The 20,750-nt window shown below is 39.4% G+C and overlaps 1 protein-coding gene across 9 annotated transcripts in view; it reads right to left on the bottom strand.

Annotated features, from left to right (window-relative positions):
• The window catches only part of LOC126469810 (battenin), a 249,762-nt gene that overhangs the window by 42,635 nt on the left and 186,377 nt on the right, over positions 1-20,750 (bottom strand). For all 9 annotated transcript variants that reach the window (XM_050097076.1, XM_050097084.1, XM_050097081.1 and 6 more), the window contains one exon: positions 10,869-11,014. In XM_050097076.1, the coding sequence (XP_049953033.1) occupies positions 10,869-11,014 (146 nt within the window). The remainder of the gene's footprint in view (positions 1-10,868; positions 11,015-20,750) is intronic.

The raw sequence follows: 20,750 nt of genomic DNA, 5'->3' as shown, positions 1-20,750 counted from the left end.
GTACTTAGTTGAATTGACAGCCTTGAGAATTGTGCTATTTATCGAGTAATCGAATTCCAACGGATTTCTTTTGGAACTCATGTGGATCACCTCACACTTTTTGTTATTTAGCGTCAACTGCCACCTGCCACACCATACAGCAATCTTTTCTAAATCGCTTTGCAACTGATACTGGTCTTCAGATGACCTTACTAGACGGTAAATTACAGCATCATCTGTGAACAAGCTAAGAGAACTGCTCAGATTCTCACCCAGGTCATTTATATAGATCAGGAACAGCAGAGGTCCCAGGACGCTTCCCTGGGGAACACCTGATATCATTTCAGTTTTACTCGATGATTTTCCGTCTATTACTACGAACTGTGACCTTCCCGACAGGAAATCACGAATCCAGTCGCACAACTGAGATGATACCCCATAGGCCCGCAGCTTGATTAGAAGTCGCTTGTGAGGAACGGTGTCAAAAGCTTTCCGGAAATCTAGAAATACGGAATCAACTTGAGATCCCCTGTCGATAGCGGCCATTACTTCGTGCAAATAAAGAGCTAGCTGTGTTACACAAGAACGATGTTTTCTGAAACCATGCTGATTACGTATCAATAGATCGTTCCCTTCAAGGTTATTCATAATGTTTGAATACAGTATATGCTCCAAAACCCTTCTGCAAACCGATGTCAATGATATAGGTCAGTAGTTCGATGAATTACTCCTACTACCCTTCTTAAACACTGGTGCGACCTGCGCAATTTTCCAATCTGTAGGTACAGGTCTATCGGTGAGTGAGCAGTTGTATATGATTGCTAAGTAGGGAGCTACTGTATCAGCGTAATCTGAAAGGAACCTAATCGGTATACAATCTGGACCTCAAGACTTGCCTGTATCAAGCGATTTGAGTTGCTTCGCAACCCCTAAGGTATCTACTTCTAAGAAGCTCATGCTAGCAGCTGTTCGTGTTTCAAATTCTGGAATATTCCATTCGTCTTCCCTTGTGAAGGAATTTCGGGAAAACTGCGTTCAATAACTCCGCTTTAGCGGCACAGTCGTCGGTAACAGTACCATCGGCACTGCGCAGCGAACGTATTGACTGCGTCTTGCCGCTTGTGTACTTTACAGATGACCAGAATTTCTTCGGATTTTCTACCAAATTTCGAGACAATGTTTCATTGTGGAGCCTATTAAAGGCATCTCGCATTGAAGTCCGTGCCATATTTCGCGCGTCTGTAAATTTTAGCCAATCTTCGGGATTTCACGTTCTTCTGAACTTCGCTTTTTCCGTTGCCTCTGCAACAGCATTTGGACCTGTTTTGTGTACCATGGGGGATCAGTTCCACCTCTTACCAATTTATGAGGTATGAATCTCTCAATTGCTGTTGCTACTATATCTTTTAATTTGAGCCACATCTCGTCTACATTTGCATAGTCAGTTCGGAAGGAATGGAGATTGTCTCTTAGGAAGGCTTCTAGTGACACTTTATCTGCTTTTTTAAATGAAATTATTTTGCGTTAGTTTCTGGTGGATTTGGAAGAAACGGTATTGAGCCTAGCTACAGCCACTTTGTGATCACTATTCCCTGTATCAGTCATGATGCTCTCTATTAGCTCTGGATTGTTTGTGGCTAAGAGGTCAAGTGTGTTTTTGCAACCATTTACAATTCGCGTGGGTTCGTGGACGAACTGCTCGAAATAATTTTCGGAGAAAGCATTTAGGACAATCTCGGAAGATGTTTTCTGCCTACCACCGGTTTTGAACAAATATTTTTGCCAACATATCAAGGGAAGGTTGAAGTCCCCATCAACTATAACCGTATGAGTGGGGTATTTATTTGTTACGAGACTCAAATTTTCTCTGAACTGTTCAGCAACTATATCATTGGAGTCTGGGGGACGGTAGAAGGAGCCAATTATTAACTTAGTTCGGCTGTTAAGTATAACCTCCACCCATACCAATTTGCACAGAGTATCTACTTCGACTTCACTACAAGATAAACCACTATTGACAGACACAAACACTCCACCACCAATTCTGCCTAATCTATCTTTCCTGAACACCGTCTGAGACTTCGTAAAAATTTCTGCAGAACTTATTTCAGGCTTTAGCCAGCTTTCTGTACCTATAACGATTTCAGCTTCTGTGCTTTCTATTAGTGCTTGAAGCTCAGGCACTTTCCCAGCACAACTACAACAATTTACAGCTACAATTCTGACTGTTCCTTGATCCAAGCACGTCCTGTATTTGCCATGCACCGTTTGAGATTGCAGCCCACCCCGTACTTTCCCGAGGCCTTCTAACCTAAAAAACCGCCCAGTCCACACCAGGCAGCCTGCTCTACCCGTGTAGCCGCCAGCTGAGTGTAGTGAACTCCTGATCAATTCAGCGGAACCCGAAATCCCACCACCCTATGGCGCAAGTCAAGGAATATGCAGCCAACACGGTCCCCAAACCGTCTGAGCCTCTGATTCAGACCCTCCACCCGGCTCTGCACCAAAGGTCCTCCACAGTCGGTTCTGTCAACAATGCTGCAGATGGTGAGCTCTGCCTTCATCTCGTAAGCAAGACCGGCAGCCTTCACCAAATCAGATAGCCGCTGGAATCCAGAGAGGATTTCCTCAGATCCAAAGCGACACCACCTCTTTTAACTTACTCTTAAAACATTGTATCCTGTTCTCATTAACAAGCCTCACTGCTTTGTATGAACCTGCCTCAGGGCTGTAAGGTGCTATAGTGCCTATTTTCACTAAATGTGCATAAAGATCAGATAGTACATTAACAACTGGGTACATATTAATTGTTTCAACTTGAGCAGTCTATAAAAATGTTATCAATCCATGTCTTACTATCTCGCTGCACACACAAGTTGGAAAATTATCTACTGAAACTAGACTGTAACACACTAATAATGATTACAGTTCTTTTTTTTTCCCTGTCGGTATCTTTTAAGAAATCTACCTTGAAATCTCCACAAACTACTAACTGTTTCTTCTTGTCTGACAGGTAGCTCAATAATGCATCTAGATAAATAGCTGAAAGTTTCCTAGACAGGATCTGTAGACTGTGGCAATTACCAGATAAGTATTTTGCAGCTACAACTCACAAGCACATGCTTTTTGGTCCTGATCTACACAAAAACTATTTGTTTCAATACTTTTGACTTTATGGTCAAATTTACTTAAGTTGTAACTCTTCCTTTTCCCATGTTAACTCTACAAGAAAATTATGCTAGTCTATAATCCCTGATATTTAGCTTCATCATCCCTGTGGTTACATAGTGTTCCGGGAGGCATGGACCATTTATCACTTCGGAATTTTTCACATCTTCTAGACAAATAAGAAGCTCATGTATCTTGTTTTTCAACTGCCAAATGTTCTACTTAAACAAATTAATTTTATTTTTCTGGAAACTATTAAACATATTATGATTCTGTTCTGCACTAATTTCTTTCAATATTCTGCCTGTAAGCTGACTCTAGCTTAAAAAACATCTCTCTCTGACTCCAGTAATCACAGGCATTTTGCCTGTGCCCCATCCCCTACACTTTCTGCATGATACTCAGCTAATCCGTGCTTCCCCCACATATCCAAGTGGAGACCATGATTTATGTATCCTTATCTTCCAATTGCAGCAACAGACATGGCACAGATATGACACTTTCTTTCAGTCAAAAGCAATCAACTCAGCTCTATGTTTAAGCTGTGTAAGACCTGAGTTTCTCCTGGCGTATACAACTTTCAAATAACTTCCGGGAATTCAGCCAGGTAACACTTTCAGCGACCGCCGATATTCCGGCGGGAGAACACCCCGCCATTTTCAAGGCAAACTGCAACGGACAGGCGGCGTACATGCAAATTTAATACCTCAGTTCTCCGACAGAAGCAGGAAAGATAACACACACACACACACACACACACACACACACACACACACACACACACACACACACACACACTGAACACTAGTGCCACCAAAGATGACCAAAGTCAGAGCTATCGATAGTGAGACTATGAATTCGCAGGTGAGGCAGCATTGACTCTGTTCCTCTGTTTTTTGACAAGGGAGAGAGCCGGATTCCAAACAGAGTTTAAACAGAAACCTCCATCCCTGTTAACGAGGTTGCTCGCTAATTTAATCTCAACTGCCTCCCTAATGACACTGTCCCAATAGCTGGACGTGCATGCCAATATCTCGGTGTTATTATATAACATGGGGTGACCAGTATCCAAGCAATGTTCGGCAATAGCAGATCTATTTGGCTGCTGTAATCGTGTGTGCCGTTTATGCTCAGTACATCTGTCCTCCACGGTCCTGATGGTTTGACCAATATATGCCATGCCGCAGCAGTGATCGCAAATTTATTTATGGAAGACTTCGAGGAACGTGCATTGGAGTCGGCGCCTTTAAAACCCACCTGTTTCTTTAGATACGTTGATGATATCTTCGTTGTTTGGCCTCACGGTAGGGAGAATTTGAATGTCTTTCTAGAACATCTAAACTCGATCCACCCGAACATTCGTTTAATGATGGAGGTGGAAGAGGATGGTTGCCTTCCCTTTCTCGACGTGTTGGTTTGGAGGAAGGATGATGGATCATTGGGACATGCAGTCTACAGGAAACGTACTCACGCTGACTTGTACTTACAAGCTAATAGTTGTCACCATTCGGCTCAGCGTGAAGGGGTACTTCGTACCCTGGTACACAGGGCACATGTCGTTTCTGACGCTGAGACTTTGCCAGCTGAGCTATCCCATCTTGAAGTTACATTTCGTCAAAATGGTTATAGTGATAGACAGATTGAATGTGTGTTGTGCTATCGACCAACTGTACATCGGGTGATTGATGATAATTCTGAGTCAACACCTAAGTCTACTGCCTTTTTGCCTTACGTAGGAAACACGTCCAATAAGATCGGTCGTATTTTACGGAAATACGATGTGAAATGTGTTTTCCGACCTCCATCTAAAATTAGAGCACTTTTGAGTTCCGTTAAGGATGATCTTGGACTGCGTAAGGCGGGTGTATATCGTATTCCTTGTAGCTGCGGCATGGCATATATTGGTCAAACCATCAGGACGGTGGAGGACAGATGTACTGAGCATAAATGGCACACACGATTACAGCAGCCAAATAGATCTGCTATTGCTGAACATTGCTTGGATACTGGTCACCCCATGTTATATAATAACACCGAAATATTGGCATGCACGTCCAGCTATTGGGACAGTGTCATTAGGGAGGCAGTTGAGATTAAATTAGCGAGCAACCTCGTTAACAGGGATGGAGGTTTCTGTTTAAACTCTGTTTGGAATCCGGCTCTCTCCCTTGTCAAAAAACAGAGGAACAGAGTCAATGCTGCCTCACCTGCGAATTCATAGTCTCACTATCGATAGCTCTGACTTTGGTCATCTTTGGTGGCACTAGTGTTCAGTGTGTGTGTGTGTGTGTGTGTGTGTGTGTGTGTGTGTGTGTCTTATCTTTCCTGCTTCTGTCGGAGAACTGAGGTATTAAATTTGCATGTACGCCACCTGTCTGTTGCAGTTTGCCTTGAAAATGGTGGGGTGTTCTCCCGCCAAAATATCGGCGGTCGCTGAAAGTGTTTCCTGGCTGAATTCCCGGAAGTTATTTGAAAGACTAACAGCCATGTTGTCCAGTGCAGGTCACAGTGCTGTTAAACGTCCACAAACCCCACACGGGTGTGTGCTGGTGCTGCTCTTACTTCCTCCAAGTCACATTTAATACTATACTCTCAAATGGTAGCTAGACAGTTCCTTGCTCCTCCTACTATACGTATCTGATCCTCTCCATCAAAATCTCTGCACAAGGCCCCTATGTTCTCTGTCACGGCTAAGCTTGGCACTAGGTTTCAGAAGTCTGTTATCCTACACCCGTTCTGCAACTGCTGCCTAGCAGCAAGACTCTTTTCTTGATTTGATAATACCAGTCTGATACTTGCATTAATCGCTCATATCACCATTAACTTTGTGTATCACTAATTTCATTCTCTCCCTGTGATTAATGTGTGTTGTATTTCTTTCACCCAGAAGAGCAATTTCCAGTTATTTCATGTTACCGTGACAAGTGTACATCTACTGTATATAGCCTCTGTACACTCTCTCACTCTCTCACTCTCTCTCTCTCTCTCTCTCTCTCTCTCTCTCTCTCTTTGCCCCCCCCCCCCCTCCCCCTCTGTAGCTGCAGCTGCTAATGCCCAGTTTGAATCCTAGTGGTGGAAGAAATTTTCATTGCTAGCATTTGACTGGCAAGAGGAGTAGAAATGGTGAAACAAACTTAGCACCAATACCCTGAGTTTAGTTCCACATCTCTCAACAATAGCTCACTGAGTGATGGCACGCAACGCTGTGGATGGTGATCCAACTGTCAAATGGGAGTACTAATCTTGGCAGTCTACCTAGGCTATGTGCTAGCACCAGTTTCGTCCTCTCCCTTCCTTCATCCATAAGCCCACAAACAACACTACACTGTACAAGTACTCATCACTGTCATCCAAACAACACAAACACATACCAAGCCTTAATAAATCAGAGGAGTACAACAGCAAACCACCTCCAATAGAACCATGACTAGAATGGCAATGCACGACTGTGATCTGCCCCCAACACTAGTTTCCTAAGTATGGAACCTACTTGAGCTTTCACACTCTTCATGAGATTTTAAGACCTCTCCAGTACCATAAATGTGAGGTGACTATGTTCAGTAAAAGAAACAATTTCTGAAATATTCCTTTTTTCAAAGATGTGGTAATATTATTGCATTTTGCTGAACATAAATAGTAATCATATAAAATGGGTGTGGAGCACATTAAACTGGACATTTCAGCACCTCAATGCAAAAAACAAATTTCTGTAGGTTCAAATGGCTCTGAGCACTATGGGACTTAACATCTGAGGTCATCAGTCCCCTAGAACTTAAAACTACTTAAATCTAGCTAACCTAAGGACATCACACACAGATCCATGGCTGAGGCAGGATTCGAACCTGTGACCGTAGCGGTCGCGCAGTTCCAGACTGAAGTGCCTAGAACCGCTCGGCCACAATGGCTGGCATTTCTGTAGGCAACTGGTAGTATCATGATCTCTACTTCAATAAAAATTAAAGGTATTTTACTCTTTTCACATGTATTTTATCACTGTGGATATAGTCTTAATAGAAATTGCCCAATAGCAGGACAAATATCCAGTGCCCTGTCAGGAAAGCAAACTAGCAATTCGAGGATCAACACTGGTGAGACTCTAATGGAGCTGATTTACTGAGTGGTGGTTGTTCACAAGCAGTGTAATGCATGGCCATAATGTTTGTTGGGCAGGAGGGAACATGAGTGAAAGAGAACTGATTTTAGTCAAAAATCTAAAAACAAGCCACAAAATGTGATGTAATGATGAAACGATAGATAATTTATTTGCATGGGAGTGATGCAATTTCAGCTCAGGTGTGGCAAAACACTGAAGTACTACTGTAAGTATGGCACTGATGGCTTTCACAACCATGAAGAGGACAATCTCCAAACATCTAATTTTATTTGAACCATTAGACAATAAATCAATGATGTTTCAGGCTAAAATGAAATACAGATAATGTTGTGTAGATCCATATCAAGCTGAGTAATTTTTGTCAAAGTCTCTATAATTTTATTTACTCAGAAAGGTGGTATTGGTGTAAATTTCTTGCTAAATTCAGAAAGAGATTCAGAATGAGTGCAAAAACTGGCTGGTGACTCTCAATATAAGTAAATGTAATTTACTGCACATAAAAATAGTTTCTAGGGGCTTGTAGTATTTGACTACTTCATCATCAATAAGTCATCTGAGACAGTTATGATAAACAGTTATGATAACCAATTATTTCATGATTCAAGATGAAATAGCTATATAAAGAAATATGAAATAGCTGTCAACCTGAGATTTGCTGAAAACTGCTTTGTAACAATAATTCACCTGCAAGGAAGCCACTTACAAAATTACTGTCCAACCACTTCTTGCTGTTTCTCTCAGATTCTTGTAACAGATCATGATGATGATGATGATGATGATGATATTTGGTTTGTGGGGCACTCAACTGCGCAGTCATTAGTGCCTGTACAAAGTCCCAATTTTTACACAATCCAATCTAGCCACTGTCATAAGTGGTGGTGGTGGTGGTGATTATGATGATGATGATGATGAGGAGGACAACACAAACACCCAGTCCCCAGGCAGAGAAAATCCCCAGCTGTCTTGTAACAGAAAATAACAACAAAACCTCATGTAAAAGTTGCACAATTTGTCATAGGTCTGTTAGCTTGACAGAGAATGTTACATATATGCTCAACATATTCTAGTCACACATGAAGAAAGAAAGGCTTTATTCAAATGAATAGGATTGCTTTAAGATTTTACAAGCACCACACTTTTTCATACAAGTTAAGTGGTGTGTGTGTGTGTGTGTGTGTGTGTTTGGTGGGGAGGGGGCAGGGTGGGGGGAAGACAGTGAGTAACTTGTGTGAATCTATACTGAATTCATATATACTTTCCACATACTGGGCCTCATGATACGACATTTGATATTTACAGCCCTGTCAATTTGTTTACAATGTTCGTATGCCATGGAATTGTACTTAGTCTGAAAAATTGTGGGTCCAATGTGACATCACATGGTCTGTGCCTCATTGCAATTTATCAGGCTTGCAACAAATTTCAAAGCCCATGCCATCTGGATAATTCCCACTAACATAGGTTTACAGCTGGGTTCTCTCCCTGTAACATACCCTTCATTCCCATAACATCCTTAGCCTCAACCTTTTTTTGTCCCTGTCTTCCATCTGCCTCAACTCCCTATCTCACACATGCCTATTATCTCCCCCGCCCCCAAATTTGAAAGACTATATTGACTGATTATAAAGTGCTTAACTTGTGATAACTGTTCCAAATGAGATTTAACATAAGAATTAGAAACAAAAAATATTAAATGAAGTTATTCAGAAAAAATATTTTGAACTGTGTCATCTTTCTAATTGCACACTGTAGAATCGACATGAATAACATTATTTCTTATAGGCTGGACGTTTAAACTTAAAAGTGTGAAGTTTTGTTCATGTTATATAACCTCCCAGGTTCAAGGCTAATAACTTAATGCACTTACAGCACCTCTATCTTCCCTATCCACTTACATCTTCCAGGCAGTGGGCTATTCCCTGCTATATATATGTAGGAATATCAAGGTCACTGATACTGAAACATGTTTGCTGTTAAACAATGTGTCATTTTAATTGGGTAAGAGATGTGTTTCTGTTTCCAAGTTAATCACAAATATGTACAACATTTGCTACAGCTGACTACCCACTATACCTATTGCTACTTGCTGATACCATTTTACTACCCATCTCAAGGAAACAGAGTATCTCTCCATTCAATTTTCTAAATCCATAAGCAATCTGCAACTAATGTACTCCATGCAGAGCTAATGGCAAATGCACTCAGATGAAATAAATCATATGGTTACACATTGACCTCATGTGATCTAAACAGCTGGAAGGTAATTTCAATGGCCCAGGAGACCAATGTGTCACTACAGTTTCAGTATAACAACTTGGAAACAGTTGTTCGTGAGAGAAAATGAATATGTAAATTTCTGTTTGATATGCAGTACTTTTACACATATAAAAAGAAATAAAAGTTGACATGAATGATAAGTTTTGGACTATATATGTCGCACTGAAGCTAATGTATTTGGGTTCACATAAAAGTGAATATGCTGTTTATCTTCCGGTACACTATCTGGAAATGGAATAGGATAAGGTCCTAATGAATGGGGTATACTATGTACCCTCTGGAACACACATGTACAGTTTCATCATCTTGAGACATAGCTATTTGAAAACCACAGCAAAAGACAGTAAACTACAACATATCACTGTGTCCTCTCTTGAGTGCTTAGGTCCAAGGCTAAGGATTCTTTGGTGCCTAAAAGAAAGGGTTTAATAGAGATCTAAGCTCTTTTCAGGACAAAAATTTCAAAAAATGAATTTTCCTCATAGATTAAAATTGTGTGCCACATCTCTGATTTCCATGGCACACACTCCTTCATTTGAGAACTGTTCACTGAAGGCAACAATCCATATTCAAGCACTACTATCACACAGTTTTAATCAGTGGGAAAGGTTTATTTCACCGCACACTTCATGTGAGGATAAAAGTTTCCTTTTGCAATTTGATGGAAAACACATGTCACAATTAGTCATAAAGGTCCAAAACCTGCATGGATGGAATCCATGAAAGAAGATATTATCCCAACATACTGCTTAGACATTCTCTGCAGACTGTCTGTTCAGAAAGTCACATTTGGCATTGAACAGTACTGAAACTGTGTAAGAAAAGAATGAATAGTGTGAATGAAAAATAAAATCAACTGAATAAAATATCATACAAAAAGAGTGATTCAATTAGGGCTACAGTAAGATGAAGAGGACTTGCAAACAAATCAGAGTAAAAAAGGAATGAGAGAAAGGGAGTAGCATAGATTACTTACTTTATTTAATACTATTTGGCTCTACAGCCACACTGTTTATGAATATATTTTGTAGCTACATTTTCCATAACTACTTGGACATTTATTACAATGTGACAAGTTTCAAGAACACTTGTCTCATTTGGAAATTTACCTCACTCCAGTAATTTTTTGTCCCAGTAATGTTACTGTCTGTCTGCTAACTTACATGTACTTAATCCGACCACTGCTCAATAAACATCAAACGTATTCCATGAGGTGTCAGTCTGCTGAATTCTGATTAACTCCATTAAATTCTGGTATTATGACAAGAATTCAGAGACTGCAAAAGTTAACTTTTAAGTATCTTGGAAAGCAATAACACAATATACTTACTGAACATAGAATGGAAGAAATGGTGCAATCAGTTTGACAAAAAGAGCTGGCAATATATCAGCTAATAAAATAGCTGCTGTTGAAATCTCGTTGCAATCACGAGACTGACTGACATCTGAAGACGTAGCATTTGATGGCTCTTGCACCTGTAAGATTAAGATGCAATATAAGCCACGTGTAATAAGTGAAACACAGATCCTGTGCTAATGCTAAGGTGTATACATATATTACTGAGAGGTGTAAAATCATTAAATAATGACTCTTTCAATGTAATTCTCTTGACAATATTTGGAATGTCAAAGACGACAACAAAATTAAGTCAGACCCAAGTATACTGCCACCAGAAAAGGGACCAGGGACCAGAACTTCCATGGTTAGGCAGATTGCAGCCAGCAGATTTTAGCTGAAAAACTGGTCTTCAGCAGGTTACAATGTCCACTGGTGATGCCTGCACATTGTGACTTTGGCTACACTAATTACTCTAGTAATTTAACTTAGGAAACAGTCTCACACCATGATGAGACAGCAGTCTCTCAAGACACACTCAAGATTAAAGCTTGAGAACCCTTACATGGACAAATTAAGCAGCCGTACTGGACCCAACATAAGGGGCACAAACTGTAGTATGAGCATGACAACTAACACGAACCACACAGGTAAGCTTAATAAGACAAAAGTGTCTGGTTGAACAGTCTAATATAGCTGAAAGACAGTTGCAAGATTTCATGGCCAGAAGGTGCTGCAGAAGTTGCTATTACCTGGAAAGTCTGCATGCCAAAATTCGATTTTTTTTTTTTTTTTAGTATCACTGTACACAAAAGAAAGCCTTGAGACAAAAGTGGCAATTAATTTAACTGGTCAACACATTGCCAAACTTAATAGTTAATTAACCAGACTAAAATATTTCAAAAATGAGACCGCTGCTTATTAAAAACGTGAGAGCTAGTTCTCCCTCTGGGTCATACTTGGGGACATACAGGACCTACAAAAATACTCTCTTACATTCTAAGGACATGTTAAAATAATTAAACAAGTTAACATATAGTTTTAGTAGTAGTAGTAGTAGTAGGAGGAGGAGGAGGAGGAGGAGTAGCAGTAGCATTAGCAGTAGTAGCAGCAGCAGCAGAAGCAGCAGCCGCCATCGTCATTGCCATTGTTCTTGTCGCTGCTGCCACTGCCGGCACCATCATGGGTTAGATCTATGGATATATTTTAGTCCATCAGTCCACTTCTTTCTCGGTATTTCTGAACATCTTTTCCATATTGGTCAGTACTTGACAGCTTGTTTAGGTACACACTCATTCTCCGCACAAAGAAGATGGTTCAGCCTTTACATTTCAGCTTGGAATACATTCTAAGATTCTATGGCAGATGGTAGTCAAAGATATTGGATGATAGTTCTGTGGATCACTTCAACCACTCTTCTTGTAGACAGGTGCAACCAGTGCTCTCTTCCAACTGCTGGGCAAATCTTTTTGTTTGAGGTATCTGTTATTTTGTTGTTAAAAGAAGATGCAAATTCTGTATATAGATCTGACAGGGATTCCTTTGTGCCCTGGAGCTTTGTTTAATTTTAGCAGTTTCTGCTGTTTCTAACTGCCACTGACACTAATACCCATATCACTCACCTTTGCAGTTGTGCAAGAGACTATATAGTGAAGTCAATAACAGCTGTGAATATGTATCGTGGAAATTAGGAAACCTCGTCTGCTGTATGAAAATCATTTTTTATTGGACAGTTGTTCAAGAATTAAACTGGTGCAGTATTCCAGCATTTCTATTTTTGCTTAGCTGCCATGAATATCAGTTTCTGTGCAATCCATGAGTGTTTGGACGCTAATGTGGTTTTACTTATGACTGTAATTTTTTCACGCAAGGTCTTTCAATACGATTCCGCTATAGTCATTCAAAGGTTCACACATTATCCTTTTGACAGGCAAATACATTTTCTTTAGCAACACACATTGTCCCATTGACAGCCAAAGGTATTTCTTTCAGCATCTCTCTATCTATAACCTTATATACAACATCAATAATACTATTAGATACAATGAGAGGAAAAAAGTTTGCCTGGGTCCAGGAAATGTGAAGCTCTCCTTAGTTCCTGGATGAGTGACCAAGGAGCATTCTAGGCCAGCCTGACCAATTCTTCATCTTGTCCCTGTGTGGTGACTCATGGTCTTCCATGTATTGGATGTCTCACTACCTCACCACTATCTCTAAATCGTCTAATCTATCTCCCTGCTGAGGAAGCATAATGACAGCCTGCCTCAGATGCACTAACATTGTTTTCAAAGAGAGAAATACTTTGTTCGTGAACATTCACATCGGTCATTTTGAAGCAGACCTATGATGCAAGCCAATCAGATGATATGTTTCTCTTAGCTGAAAACTGTATAGACACCAGGTGGCAGTCAAAGTAATTGCAAATAAATACATCCATTTTCTAATATTTTGAGGAATCAGCCTCAGTTGCACAAATTTTCTGGTCTTTACCAGGTTTTGGCTACATTAATCTAGCCTTCTTCAGAAGCATAAAATTACTATAACATGCCAGAATAAGGCACAGTCAAGATTAAAATTAAAACCAATAGTACCTTGGTACCATGGTACCAGAATTCCGTGTGCAACTGTCAATGCCAACATTAGTTGCCGCTGCCAACTGACCATGTGGTGAAGAGATGCTGGGGCTGGACTTCAGGTAAGTAGTTTTATTTGACATGGTACCATGGGTTTTAATTTTAATGTTGACTGTGCCTTACTCTGGCATGTTATAGTAATTTTATGCTTCTGAAGAAGGCTAGATTAATTTAGCCAAAACCTGGTAAAGACCAGAAAATTTGTGCAACTGAGGCTGATTCCTCAAAATATTAGTCTATCACAGATACTGACGGGGCTGCAATATGCTAAAACTTCTTACATCCATTTTCAATACCTTTCCTACGACCATTTGTCTGTTTGTTTAAAAATTAGACTATTATAAAAAGAAATCTTTTGAAAGAATGTGTAACCCAGAAAAGCCAACAATTGCACAATTTGTAGCGAATTGAGGTTTAAAGTATTACCTGCACATGTCTAAATAAAAAATAAAGAAAGACAATTGACTCCAGTTAGATTCAAATGCTCATCCTTTACATTCATAAACTGGCAGCCTATCCACTAGCCATTGAAACAGATGTGAGACACTCATCCTTGTAGTATTTCTACTGATGTGGAGGTTCTTACACTTCAACTGTTTCTACATGCCCAAATAATGATTTTCATATGAAATTATATGATGAGTTAAACTGCAATGAATCTCAACATATACTGTATCCGGAATATCATATTGCTTTTACTTGATGATGTAAGCAGGAAGCTGAAGTTTGCAGATCAGCACAGTTGTGAACAAGGCACTTCTGAACTTCGACTCTAAATTATTCATGCCGGGGAATCGTTTTGCCTCTCATTGTACATATCTAGCAAGTGCTTCGTAAATTATTCTTCTAAACTTCAGTTATGGTTATTCTACATACTCCTGCCTATAGTGAAAATTTTCACATTTCTCCTGTAGATATGGTGCTACTCCTTCTTTATCTAGTTCACTTGTATGATTTCAATGGGTCTCCACAAGACAGTTTTCCAACAGTGTTGTTCTGATTTTGGCACACCTCTGTGAGCACCTGGCTAACTTTCTCTTGATGTCTCTGTTGTATTTATATGTTATATTGCAGTTGACACAACTAAAGTCTGATATTTGTCTGGCACAGGTGTCACCTCAGCATATTTTTAATCTTATAATTTCCTTTCCCTGAAATAAAATAACTTTAGTTTCATTAAAATTTTTAAAAGAATTCACTTCTGTGCAGATTGTTCCTTTATTTTGAAATAAATACTTTATTTCATTATTAGCAATTAGTTATTTTTTGCCCCTTGGGGATTCTCAAGTTACATCAGAATAAAAATTATTGTTTGTATGAAATAATGTTGCCTACAGCTGTCATTTCTTTCTTTACTCATCTATGACTGTACAATTGCGATCTTACATCGTTAGCAAGCATCTTATTAAACCCAAGTACCACACTTCATTGTACAAGGAATTAGTTAAAAGTGATACATAATAATAAGTCATTAATAAAACTTACTTTATAAACCATTAATTGATTGTCCATTATGCCATATAAGTCTCTGGATCTGTATATATATTTAAATAGCAACCACTGCCATTGTCTTTCAGAATGCTCATGGTGCAGTTGTCATAAAATTCATATTGCTAGCACCATTAGTGTGGGTGCAAATCTCAGTTTTCAAAATTACATATAGTTCATGTACCATTGCACTCAGAATACATAGTATGGCCATACCATGTTCACTCTGGGCATGGGACTATGGAAACACTGTTGCAAAGATGTTATGCTAAAGCATACACAGCCATGCAAAGACAATGTACATAGATGATGCAAATGGGTTTTTTCTTTTAATTAATTAGATAGTACTGTCATGTTACACAGATCATCTACATCTACATTTATACTCTCCAACCCACCTTGCAATGTTTAACAGAGGACAATCTATGAACCATTGTTACTTCCACCCTTCCCTGTTCCATTCGCAAATGGTTCACAGGAAGAGCAATTGCTGGTAAGTCTCTGTGTCGACTCTAATCTCTCTAATTTCACCCTCATGGTCTTTTCACAACATATACATAGGAAGAAGAAATATAATCATTGACTCTTCTATGAAAGTACACTCTCAGAAATTTAATCTAATTTAATTTAATCTAATTTCACCCTCATGGTCTTTTCACAACATATACGTAGGAAGAAGCAATATAAACATTGACTCTTCTATGAAAGTACACTCTCAGAAATTTAACAGTATACCACACCATGATGAGGAAAGCCTCTCTTACAGCGTCTGCCACTGGAATTGGCTGAGCATCTCTTTCACACTTTCACACGTGCCAAATGAACCTATAACAAAATTTTCTCTTCTTCTTTACATTTTCTCCATTTCGTCTATCAATCCTATCTGGTATGGATCCCAGACTGATGAGAAATATTGAAGTATTGGTTGAATGAGGGTCTCGTAAGTTACCCCCTTTGTAGATGTTCTGTACTTCCTGAAGATTCTTCCAATGAATCTCAGTCTGGCATCTGCCTGGACTGTCATTAGTTTTATGTGGTCGTTCCATTTTAAATTACTCCATATGCATACACCAAGCAGTTTATGGATGTGATTGTTTCATGTGATTGTTCCACAATCATGTATTCATACAATAATGATCTTTCTGCCTAATCATGCACAACACATTACATTTGCTTGTGTTGAGCGTCAACCACCAATCCATGCACCAATCATCAATCCTCTGCAGGTCTTCCTGCATTTTGCTACAATTTTCTAGTATTGCAACTGTTTTTATACAACAACATAACCTGCAAAAAGCCTTAGGGAGCTTCTAATGTTGTCTACTATGTCACTTACAAGTATTGTGAATGTAATGAACTTATAAAACTCCCTTGGGGTATGCCTAAAGTCACTTTTACATCTGATGACTCCTCTCCATTGAGAATGACACACTGAGTTCTGTTTACAAGAAACTCTTCAGTCCAATCACAAAGCTGATCTGATATTTCGTACGCTCATATTTTGTTCATTAGGTGGCAACTGAATACCCTATGAAAGTCAAGCAACAAGGAATCTACTGCCTTCTGGGTCTCGTAGATAAACGGAGCAAGCTGGTTTCACACAATTGTTGTTTTTGGAACCCATGTTGATTCCTATGCAGGACATATTTGATCTCCAGAAATGTCATAATATTGGGCAGGAGACACCCATTTGGAGAGAAAACAATGAATTATTGTAAAATTGTAATTTTTTAAATTCAGCTTCTGTACTCTGAATTGCTTGCTGTCCACAGTCCCAGCACATGATGCTAATCGTGATTCATATGGTGTGGATTGCTGACAGACTGATGCCTTGGTAGAGCGTCAGTTGCATTCTTGGACCAACAGAGCTACAGGGATGAATCATGTGGGGTCTCAGGTGTGGGTGAGACATTTCACTCTCTTCGTTTCTGCCTTCCAATCTGCTAACATGTTCCTCTCCACTGGAGTGGCCTCCTCCAAATGAATGGTGACTGCTCTGGGTGCACCGTCTGTACACCTTTATAGTGAATAAAGACCCACTGGGGTTTCTACCAGGTTTTTACTCATTGTGTCCTATCAAGCAACTATCCTGAATCTCCACTTAATGATCCATCCCTGCCCATCCTGCATAATGTGCGAGTATAAAACATTTTCCAAATTCTAAAACTGACCAACATCAGAGATATGGGCCTATCGTTTTGTGGACATGTCTAATGACCCTGTTTGGAAAAGGCAATAACCTTTACTGTTTTCCAATAATCAGAAACACTTCAGTCCTCCAGAGACCTATGGTACACTGCAGCTAAGAAGAGGGGAAAGTTCTTTTGCATTCTCTATGTTGAATGGTAATGGCATCCCATCAGGTCCAGTGGTCTCTCCTCTGCTGGCCAATTTCAGTCGCTTTCCTATACCATGGTCATTTATTTTGATATCAGCCTTTTTGTCATTTGTGTGATGATTTAAAAAAGGTACTACAGTGTGATCTTCCTCTGTGAAGCAGGTTTTGAAAAAGAATTTAGTATTTCAGCCTTTTCTGAGTCTTCCTCTGATTCACTGACAATATGTTCACAGAGTGTCTGGACAGATGGCTTCAATCAATTTACATCTACATCTCCATCATACTCCGCAAACCACCTAATGTTGTGTGGCGGAGAGTACTTTTGGTACCACTATCTTATCCCTCCAACCCTGTTCCACTCACGAATAGTGTGTGGGAAGAATGATTGTCAGTAACCCTCTGTATTGCCTCTAATGTCCCATCTGTAACATCTGCCAGTGGAGTTTATTTAGCATCTCCATAATGCTCCCTCGCCAGCTAAATGATCCCGTGACGAAACATGCTGCTCTTTGTTGGATTTCTCTGTGTCCTCTATCAGCCCTACCTGATAGGGATCCCAGATAGATGAACAATACTCAAGAATTGGGCAAATAAGCGCCTTATAAGCCACTTCTTTCGTGGATGAGTTACATTTCCATAAGATTCTTCCGATGAACCTGAGTCTGGTATCTGCTTTTCCCACTATCTGTTTTGTATGGTCATTCCACTTAAGATCACTCTGGATAGTTATGCCTAGATATTTTACAGCAGACACTGTCTCCCGCTGTTTGTCATCAATAATGTGGTTATACAGAAGCAGATTTCTTTTCCTATGTATCCACAATATGTTACATTTATTTACATTCAGGGCCAACTGCCAGAGGCTGCACCATTCATCAATTCTCTGCAGGATGTATTGCAAATTCTTACTATCTTCTGGCATTGCTATTTTGGTATAAACAATTGTGTCATCTGCGAATAGCCTTAAAGAGCATCCGACGCTTTCTATTAGATCATTTACATATATCGTAAACAGCAATGGTCCTATCACACTTCCCTGTGGTACTCTGGATGTTACCTTTGCCTTTGTCAATTTAGTTCTGTTAAGAGAAATGTGTTGAGTTCTATCTACAAGGAAGTCTTGAATCCAATCACAGGTCTGCTCCGATACTCCATAAGCTAATATTTTTTTGATTAAACAGCAATGCGGGACGGTGTCAAATGCCTTACTGAAACCAAGGAACATGGCATCAACCTGAGGGCAGTTGTCTATGCACTGTGGATCTCACTGAGAAACAGAGCAAGCTGAGTTTCACAGGATCTCTGTTTGCAGAATCCATGTTGATTTTGACAGAGGAGACGTTCATTTCCCAAGAAAGTCATAATTCTTGAGCATAAAACATGTTCCATAATTCTACAACAGATTGATGTGAACGATATAGGTCTATAATTGTGTGGATTGGTCTTACAGCCTTTCTTAAAAATGGGAATGACCTGCACTTTTTTCAGTCATTTGGTACCTTTTGTTGATCAAGTGATCTATGACAAATTCCTGCTAGAAGGGGAGCAAGTTCTTTTGCATAATCTTTATAGAATCTTATAGGTATCTCATCTGGTCCTGAAGCCTTTCCACTACTAAGCAATTGTAGCTGCTTTTCAATTCTGCAATTGGTTATCTCAATGTCTGCCATTTCGATGTTCACACGACAACTGAAAGGAGGGGCAGCGTTACAATTTTCCGCGGTGAAACAACTTCGGACAACCGAATTCAGTATTTTGGCCTCCTCTCTGTTTTCTTCCATTTTGATGCTGGTGTGGACGCTGAGAGAATGAATAAATGATTTTGACCCACTTACTGATTTTATGTATGACCAAAATCTCTTAGGATTTTTCTCAAGTCAGTTGACAACATCCTACTTTCAAAATCATTGAATGCTTCTCTCACTGCTCTCCTTACACTCATTTTTGTTTCATTCAGCTTTTGTTTGTCAGCTAGCTTTTCTTTCTCCTGAATCTGTGATGAAGTGCTCTTTGTTTAAGTAGTGCTTTTCTAACATGGCTATTAAACCAGGTGGATCTTTCCGATCCCTTAAAACCTTATTCAGGACATACTTTACGATACCTCTGAATTTTTTCCATTTGTTCTTTACATCTTTAACATATGACCAAAACTTTGTAGGTTTTTCTGTCAAGTTGGCAGATAGAATTTTACTTTCAAATTCACTGAATGCTTAACGAATGGCTATCTTTAGGCTAATTTTGTCTTCATTTAATTTTTGTTTGCTTGTTAAGGTTTGGCTATGTTTAAATTTGGAGTGAAGCTTGCTTTTCTTTTGTAGCAGCTTCCTAAAATGGGCCTTGAGCCACAGCTGGTCTGTTTCCTCCCTCACAACTTTGCTGGGCACACAACTGTCTGAAGCATATTGTACAATTCTCTTGAACTTTGTCCATTGATACTCAATATTGTTGGTAATGGAGATGAAATTTTCATGCTAACCACTCAGGTAATCTGAAATCTGTTTCTTGTCACTCTTGCTGCCTACCTTTGTATTCCTATTTACAGTCATATTCAGTTGTGCTGTAATGGTTGTATGATCACTGATTTCCTGTTCTACTCTAACTGAGACAAAAAATTCGGGTCTGTTTGTCACCAGCATATCAAAGATGTTACCTGATTAAATGCTAAAGGTAGTTTCTGCATAAGCCATTTACAACTATTTCATATGATTCCCTGTCCCCACTACCCAACCTGATTACTTGAGTCTCCCCATCTACAGCTGGCAAGTTGAATTCTCCACCTAATACTACAACATGACCACGAAATTTACGTGGAATATCCTCAAAGTTTCCTCTCAAATTTTCCACCACTACTGCTCCTGAGGCAGGGAATCTATAAAATCATCCGATGATAAAATCTGTGTATAAACAATAAGCTGCTGTTTGTGCTGCTACTGCTGCTGAGCTCCACTCTGCTCTGAGACTGGAGCTCTACTAGTATTTACATGATAAATCGTAATAATGAGGAATGAGTCATTTTACATTCAAATAATTAATTAGTTTATAAATATGGCTAAGGGTTGATCATTTACAATGTGTTTTTTTTTATATTCAGATATGAGTTAATAATTGCTACCAACCCTTCTTTATACATTGCAATAACAGAAATTCTTCTACAGAATAGAAGGAATTGTCAAAGAGAAACTTTTTCAGTTTGTTCTCAAATTTCATTTTGCTATCTCTCAGACATTATATATCAACTTATTCAGGAATAAAGGAGATGACTCACTGAAAGGCAGAAGCTCTGCATCATTGACAGGATTTTTTTTTTAAAAAAAAAAAGGTACAGAGCTTGGCTAGCTTTCGGAATGTACTTCCTTTTTCAAGTTTGTAGGTAAAACATGAGCATGTGTGTGTACCAACACACACACGCATACACAC

The sequence above is a fragment of the Schistocerca serialis genome, chromosome 3 (genome assembly GCF_023864345.2).
Source record: "Schistocerca serialis cubense isolate TAMUIC-IGC-003099 chromosome 3, iqSchSeri2.2, whole genome shotgun sequence".
In the NCBI taxonomy this organism is placed as follows: Eukaryota; Metazoa; Arthropoda; class Insecta; order Orthoptera; family Acrididae; genus Schistocerca; species Schistocerca serialis.
This window is presented reverse-complemented; position numbering and strand designations above follow the sequence as displayed.